This window comes from Amblyomma maculatum, chromosome 7, assembly GCF_055883805.1.
Source record: "Amblyomma maculatum isolate TAMU_Amacu chromosome 7, ASM5588380v1, whole genome shotgun sequence".
Classification (NCBI taxonomy): Eukaryota; Metazoa; Arthropoda; class Arachnida; order Ixodida; family Ixodidae; genus Amblyomma; species Amblyomma maculatum.
Window position 1 is genome coordinate 53,175,472 of NC_139350.1, and position 7,926 is coordinate 53,183,397.

General features: G+C 46.1%; 2 protein-coding genes across 2 annotated transcripts; both read right to left on the bottom strand.

The window, feature by feature from the left end:
- Window positions 1–4,982: 4,982 nt before the first annotated feature.
- Window positions 4,983–5,703, bottom strand: LOC146183213 (uncharacterized). Its single transcript, XM_084608347.1, has 3 exons — window positions 5,618–5,703; window positions 5,183–5,356; window positions 4,983–5,115 (listed from the first exon to the last, which is right to left on the bottom strand). The coding sequence occupies exons 1-3, from the start codon at window positions 5,701–5,703 to the stop codon at window positions 4,983–4,985; spliced, it is 393 nt and encodes a 130-aa protein (XP_084464473.1).
- LOC146183214 (uncharacterized) lies at window positions 5,586–6,512 on the bottom strand. Its single transcript, XM_084609086.1, has 2 exons — window positions 6,283–6,512; window positions 5,586–6,017 (listed from the first exon to the last, which is right to left on the bottom strand). Exons 1-2 carry the CDS (start codon window positions 6,410–6,412, stop codon window positions 5,710–5,712), a joined length of 438 nt encoding a protein of 145 aa, XP_084465212.1. The 5' UTR covers window positions 6,413–6,512; the 3' UTR covers window positions 5,586–5,709.
- Between the last annotated feature and the right edge of the window lie 1,414 nt (window positions 6,513–7,926).

The following is a 7,926-nucleotide window of genomic DNA, read 5'->3' on the forward strand; positions in this document are numbered from 1 at the left end:
GCTAATTGACATCTAGAATACGTCTAGGCCAAGAAATGGGCACTTCTAAAAGAAGTCTCATTTGCGACGTTCTGTAGACCCAAGAGCTACAAGCCTTCCTGTAGCTCCGATTTAGCTCTGCTAACGCTACGTTTGACTGCATAGATCACAGCAGATTGTGGCAAGCTCTCCAAGAGATGGGAGTTCCAATTCACCTCATCTGTCTCCTCAGGAACCTTTATGAAGGGCAAGAGGCCACAGTCAGAACTGGGCATGGTCTTACTGATTGGTTTCCGATTGAGAAAGGGGTGAGGCAAGGCTGCATACTGTCGCCCTGCCTATTTAACCTATATGCAGAGTGCATCATGGGGAAGGCCGATCTGGACGAGTCTTCAGCTGGAGTGAAGATCGCTGGAAAACGTATCAACAACCTTAGATATGCGGATGATACCACTTTAATGGCAGAAAGTGAATTGGATCTCAAGAGACTTCTGATGCGCGTACAAGAAGAGAGTGAGAAGTTTGGGCTTAAACTGAACATTAAAAAGACGAAGATCATGGCGTCTTGCCCTATCAAGTCCTGGAGCATCAATGGACAAGAAGTGGAAGCTGTGACAGATTTTCTGTTCTTGGGCGCCAAGATTACCTCGGAAGGAGACTGCAGCCATGAAATTAGGAGACGCCTGCTTCTGGGAAAGAGAGCAATGGTTAGCCTTGACCGCCTAGTAAAGAGCAGAGACATTAGTCTGCCAACCAAGATCCGTATAACCCGTGCTATGGTCTTTCCAGTTGTGATGTATGGATGCAAGAGTTGGACTGTGAAAAAGGCTGACCGCCGAAGAATTGACGCGTTTGAATTGTGGTGCTGGCTAAGACTCTTAAGAGTTCCTTGGACTGCCAGAAGATCAAATCAGTCGATATTGTCGACCATAAACCCTGACTGCTCATTGGAGGGTCAAATTCTAAAGTTAAAGCTCAGCTACTTTGGTCATCTGATGAGAAGAGAGGAGTCGCTGGAGAAAGATTTGATGTTGGGAAAGGTTGAGGGTCGCCGGAGAAGGGGTAGGCAGTGAACGCGATGGTTAGATGGCATTCTCGAGGCATTGCAGATGAAGCTATGTGATGTTAAGAAGATAGTGAGAGACCGGAAAGCGTGGCGTGACATGGTCCATAGGGTCACGAAGAGTCGGACACGACTGAACGCCTGAACTGAACTGAACGCTACGCCAGTAGAAGTCTTGAAAACTTCTCGCCTAGAAAATTTTTATACTTGTTCTAGACATTACTTCTAGCTGTAGCTTTGCTATAGCTGTGCTAGTAGACATCTTTAAACCCTCTTGGCTAGAACGTTTCTATTCTTGTTTTAGATGTGTAACGATTTGCAGTTTATGCTCATTGTCCTCAATTCTGCATGTGAGTTCACACAGTGCTCTGCTTTGAGAGCTTTTTCTAAATTTAATGAAATTACACAGTTAACTGGGGAGAAGGCGAATTGATGAAGGCTTGCACTTTGTACAACACAATACGGCACAGCTAAGATGGCACAAAATCAGTTGGGCTGAAGATAATTAACATTTTAAATTTTATAGAATTTTAAATTTTACTTTTTTACCACTCCACCGATTATGTGCCATCTCTAGCTGTTTCTTATAGTGCAGTCGAAAATGCAAGCCTTCAACAATTCACCCTCTCCCCAGTTACCTGTAAAATTTAAAATTTAGAAAAAAAAATGCTCTCAAAGCAGACTATTGTGTGATCTTACAGAATTCAGGACAATGAGCTTAAACTACAAATCGCTATACTCAATAGTGAATGCACATGCTGAATGTATAAAGAACCCATGCTTCTCGAGTCCGAATTTTTATTGCACTCCATTTACAAAAGTAAAAGCAATCAGCAAATAAACTTGTCGACAATATGGATTTGAGAAGCCTTTTTTGAAGATTCTTCTGCAAAAGTAAATTCCAAACTACCTGCACTGGCAAAAAACAGTTAAGTTACAGGCATGCATGCAAATGCACTGGAACCATCCGCCCATAAGGTTCTGCATAAAAATATTTTTTATAACTTGCGCAGATATATAAAATCATAATGCACACTGAAGGCATTGGTTGATGAGCTAAATTCAATGGCTTAACGTAAACTCCACGTTCTGCCTTTTCCAGGAGTCTTTAAGACAGACAAGATTCCAACAACCTGCAAAGACACAAAAAAAGCTCAAAATAATCAAACGAGCCAAAGGCAGTGGCAGTTGAGCTACGCGTGCCTGAGTTTAGTGGGGTTTTTAAGAAAAGAAAAATATGCACGGAGAAAGGAAACACCAAAATACGGTGATACCACTAGCATCTATTCAAAATGCCCGGACCTACCATGAACGCCATTGAAATCATTCCCTAGTAGGCCATGCATGAAAAAAAAATCCCTCGTAGCTCGCGCCACAAAACGAGGTCGAGGCAGTGGCCTTATGCTTCTGGCACTGACCTACCGTGAACTTAAAGAACAGTCTTTTCTAGTATGTTTTAAGAGAAAAAAGCTTTATTCACCCTGTGCGCACACAGAAAACCTTAAAGTGAGCTGAGGTTACTGATTTGAAAACGCTACGGTGCAAAGATGACAAAAACGAATAGGACACCATATGCGCACAACTACCAACTATTTATTGGAAGAAAACACGAATACCCTACATCTGATGACCGTGAAGTGCCGGAATTTTTTTGAATAGCCTCATATAATTCCACATCTTCAACACGATCATTACCAACAAATTAACTCCTCAAGATATATTACTTCAGTTCTACATTTGCTACCGCACATACTTAGCACGCATCAATGAAGTTAACAAAGCCAATACAATACAGCTAAGTTGCTTGTTGGTCGAGTTGGTTGGACAGTACGTTAAAAGAGCGCTAGTAACATGGCCAGATAGAAAGACAAACACGCAATGTGTGTTTGTCTTTCTATCTACCCGTGTTTCTAGCGCGCTAGTTAGACGCATCTGCGGCTCAACTTCGGCGTGCTGCTTTCACCATACAAGAGAAGTGGAAAGTTACTACTGTTGAGAAATATAAGCTCCATATCACAGCGCAGCAGTGGTTGTAAAATACAATGCGGGAAAGCTGCAAAATCAGCGTAAATGTCCAAGCGCGGGAAACAAAGACAGCACACCGAACACACACCATCGAGAGCACATTAGGTCCATTCGTTTCGGCTGCACCTTCTGAACTGGTTCACAGCTGGTTCACTGCGGTGCACGGATGGTTCAGCACTCTTGCAGCCGCAATACAGTGGTGCAGCTAGAGCGCGATACTAGCGCCACTCTGAAACGAATGCTGAGGTGCAGATGTTTTGCAAAAGATCTGCAAGCCTTCTGCTCCCCGTGTGCCGCTGTGCGTGGTCGTGCTGTGCTGTGCCCGTTAGAATTTTCGCGTTTTAGCCGTAGTGTTTGTGTCCCCTTTTTGCTGCCCGTGGTGTCTAAAGGACGATGTTAACCTGTGATGTACTGTCAACTCTTGTCAACGTAGCCATGGAGCTCATAGATTCGGACAGCGACGACGAAATCGACGACATGGCTGTGGCACTGGCTGAAAAGTTGGTGAGGATGGACAGAAACCGCGTTCCGCGGTACTACGAAGACGTGGTTGGAAGTTATTTTGATTTTGAATTCAAGAGACTCTTCCGGCTTTCACGCGATACTTTCTGCAATCTAGCAGCGCGCTATGAAACGTCACAGTTCTTCCCAGAAGGTCACGGCGGGCGCCCGCGTATCAGTGCTGAGAAGACCTCCCTCGTTGTGTTAGGCTATCTGGGAAGCCAGTGCAGTATGTATTCTCTCGCTGACAAATTTGACATATCGGAATCCTCAGTGCATGCGTGCATTGAAAGGGTGCTCAACTTCTTGCATAGCATCAGTGAAGAAGTCATCTCATGGCCAAGCCAGCAAGAACGAGAGCGTATAAAGGCTGGCTTTTTGTCAAAAAGTGCAGGCAAGGGACCGCGGAACACCATTGGCTGTGTGGATGGTTGCCACGTGGAAATAAACACCCCGACGGAGTCAGCCCCCTCGTATTTCAATCGCAAAAAGTTTCCCTCTGTGATACTCCAGGGAATATGCGACGACAGGAATAAATTTATTGATGTGTTGGTCGGGTTCCCAGGGTCAGCCCATGATGCTAGAGTTCTTCGTGAAGGCCCGTTCTACGACGAAGCAGAGACAAAATGTGGTGATGACTACCTGCTAGGAGATAGTGCATATCCGTTGCTGCCTTGGCTGCTTACTCCCTACAGGGACACTGAGCACAACTTCCAGGTATGGAAGAAGAAATACAATAAATGTCATTCCCAGCAAAGAACTGCAATAGAGAACACATTCGGCCTTCTCAAGCAGCGGTTCAGAAGGCTGTATCTGGCTGATGCTGTTACCATCAAGCAGTGCTGTCTGATCATCATGGGTGCATGCGTATTGTACAACATGTGTAATGCAGAGCGGGACTTCTTCGACGAGCTTCAGCAAATTCATCAGCCTGAAGAGGTAGGGAATGATGATGAAAATGACAATGTCGACCGCAGTTTGGCAGTGTACAGCGAAAGCCTGCGAAAGGCCATAGCGCAGAAGCAGTGCTGAGTCCATATTCTCCAGAAGTGTGCCCCAGTGTCAGTGTTCTTGTGAAATGAATAGTGCAACATCGCACGTATACTATTGCAAATACAACAATGTTGCAGCACATTGTCTGGTGGAACCAATGAAAATTTATTTCAATCAGTGGATGCCACCTTCTCGACAGCCGTGACGAGGCGCTCAAGCAGTGTCATTTTGTTTTCAAAGCGGTCAGCTCTCTCTTTCCTTGCCTCCCTGAATTCATCAAGGAGGCCTGTTACGGAACTTTCTTTCCGCCTTTTTTTTTTCACAGTGTTTTTGCTGTGCCGATATTAAGGGCTGCGGCTCTTCATCCAAACAGCTGATTCCCTCTTCAGGTTCGTCGCTACAATGTGAAGGGAGGGAATGCTTAGCTTCTGAATAGCTGCAGCTTACGAATTAGCAGTAAAGGAACCCACCTGTTTTTTCCCATTGTTTTTCCAGGTGCGAGGAGCACAGTTGGAGCTATATGGTGTTCTTTCTCAAGAACGTCGCTCAACTCCCTAGAGAAAGGAATACAAATTAGAAGCCTGAAAAGGCACAATGCAGAAAATAGACTAATACACTCACTCTTCATGCTCGCATGACGTCCTGGAATGCCCAGAAGAACCATTTTTTGCCTTTGCTCTTTTATAGGCTCGTTCAAGGCTCTTCCATTTATTCTGCACCTGCAGCGCCGTGGTTACCGCCGAAAATTCGGCAGAAATCAAATCTGCCAGTTTTTGCCATAAGGCTTTCTTTGTTCTAAGGAAAGAAACAGGCACAAACTCAGCCACATGTAAACTCAACACTTCTGCTCTTTTTTTGCATCTAAATGCATGTCGAGCTCAAACAAAAATTATGTAACGCTGTCATTTCTCATAAGAACCATGCATGTTAAATATGCTAATAAATGTACTTGATTTTATAAACTACTGCCTATGCATCTGATAATTCTGGTCATGATCAAGTTCATAATCTTGTGTGTCATCTAATTTCAGAGCTGCATTTTATACCGTCGAGCACCTGAGCATGCAGAAAGCTACACATATGACAGCTGCTTCAAAAAGGCCAGACTTGATGACAGATTGGCCTTCACTGCCTGAAATCATGCAGAACTATGGCCACTCGAAGCTATTTAGACTATCACTCAAATATCCATTTAGCGTGACTTGCCGAAAACCACCCTTTTTCCCGACATTTTCCTTGAGCTCCTTGTACTTTGAGATCAGAAAGCGGGCCTTCGGCCCATTCCAGAGGTCAGGCTCGGGGGAGCCTAGGCGCTCATCGGGCGTAACCTGCGCTACGGGTGATGAAGCGGTCGACGCCACGGTTGGAGACGGCGCAGGCGACGCTGAGGCCGACTCCGCAGGTGGAGCCATCGGTGGTGCAGCCGTCTGCATTACGACGGACACGATCTCCCCATCTGTGTACAGAAAATATATGGGAACGTATGACGGCTTGGACGCTTACGATTTGGCGCTAACACTGGAACAAAGCTATACATTAGATGTTAACAACATAACACACAAGTATGTTATAATTTAACATCCAATAGGTAGTAGCGAGAATTTTTGCAAAAAGACAGTAGACAGCTACAGCGCTACAGTGAACCAAAGATCTCTACAAAAAAGAAAAAAAAAAGGAACCACATGCGTTTACATACGCACGCACGTTGTTAGTGCACGTACCTGGCGTGGCGTAGGCAAAACCTTCACCCTGACGAGTGCGGGCCCCGTTTTCGTCGACTACAGGCCTCAGCGTCGTGAGCTGGCCATTTATTAGCACGTTCAGTGCTCCATCAACTTCGCCTGCTGCCATCGTCTGCTGCGTCCCGCTCTGCACCACCGTTGCACACAACCGGCACCTCCGACTGCGGTGGTTCAGAAATTTCGTGAACCAGCCCTGCACCTTTGCTGAACTTTTTGAAACGAACGGTAGGGTGCAGAGGGCGCTAGGCTGCACCGCTGAAACGAATGGAAGTTGGCAGCACCACGTGAACCAGTTCAGGAGGTACAGCTGAAACGAATGGACATATTGAGTGACCGTTGAGCATGTCGAAAGACTAGAAAAGATGAGTTGAACGATCGGTGCGCGCGGGTAGCAAGCAGTCGCTAGCGACTGCAGCGTCAAAATGGTTAATAAGCAAACCCGGCATACAAAACCCAACTATTACAAAAACAATTATGAGTTTAATTTTATTTTTTAATTAAAATTGTATGCTTTGCAAAGAAACAAGGAAAAAAAGCCTGAATTATAGAAGCAATGTTGACAAATTGTAAATTGCATTGGCATCGAGCAGAGCGCCACCACGCAGCAGGCTTCAGTGTGCGGAACGATGTTTGAGCGTACGATCGGCTCTCCTGCTGACTCTTCTCTTGCCCAAGCAACAAACAGTGCGGCAGTTTTCTCGTGCTCACAGGCAAGCCGGAGTAGAAGCATGTCATTCGCGTGCCTCCCGTCGTCTTTCAGGACCCGTATGCTACCCAAGTGCGGCCTTACGAGCGGCAATACGGTGGTTTTCTGATGTCGGCCAGGCAAGCTGGAATGAAGAGGCATTCGTAGCATGAAAAAAGTGTTGTCATTCGCGTGCCTCCCCTCGTCTTTCAGGACCGGTGCGCAATCCATGCAGCCTTACGAGCGGTATAGTGTTCTAGAATTGAGAAGTGTGCCGTCTTCGGCGCGCGGCAATGGGAGCGACGTGGTCGCCAGAGCGATGAAAAGCGTTGGTTGCGCTGTCAGCCGTAGGAGCGCATCACAAGCGCGCGCGCCGCAGAGGAAACGTTTGGGGCGTCTGCTTTTGCGGCTCGTTTCCTGCGTGAATTTTGTTGCATCGCGTTGCTTCTCTGGCTGTTGTACTATGGCGCGTTGTTGAGTGAAGAGCGATGATTGGTCAAGCAGGAAAACACATGTTTGCAGAGAGCACAGTTCCGTCCGTCTCGTATGACTTTCGCCACCCCCCCTTTTTTAATGATTGCTCTTTTCCTTTCGTTCTTTCTTCTTGCTCATTGCACGCTCTTTCTGCTGCCTTCCCTATTCGAGCCCTTCCCTTCTCGAAATACACTCAAAGCATGGTTTCCTAAGCAACAGCACCGCGGAAGGCCTTCGGGTAACTTTGCAGTCCACAGTCGACCTCGCTGACTACTTATCTGCAAAATGCGGCTTTACGTACATTATCACATCGAGACTAAGCCAAGACAAACTAGAAAACCTCTTCGGCATCGTGAGGCAATTTAATGGCTAACGATCATCCCACGCCGGCCCAATTTTTTAGTGACAGTTAATGCCCTGGCATTTTACAACTTAACGAAGCCCCCAAAGACAGAAAATTGTAA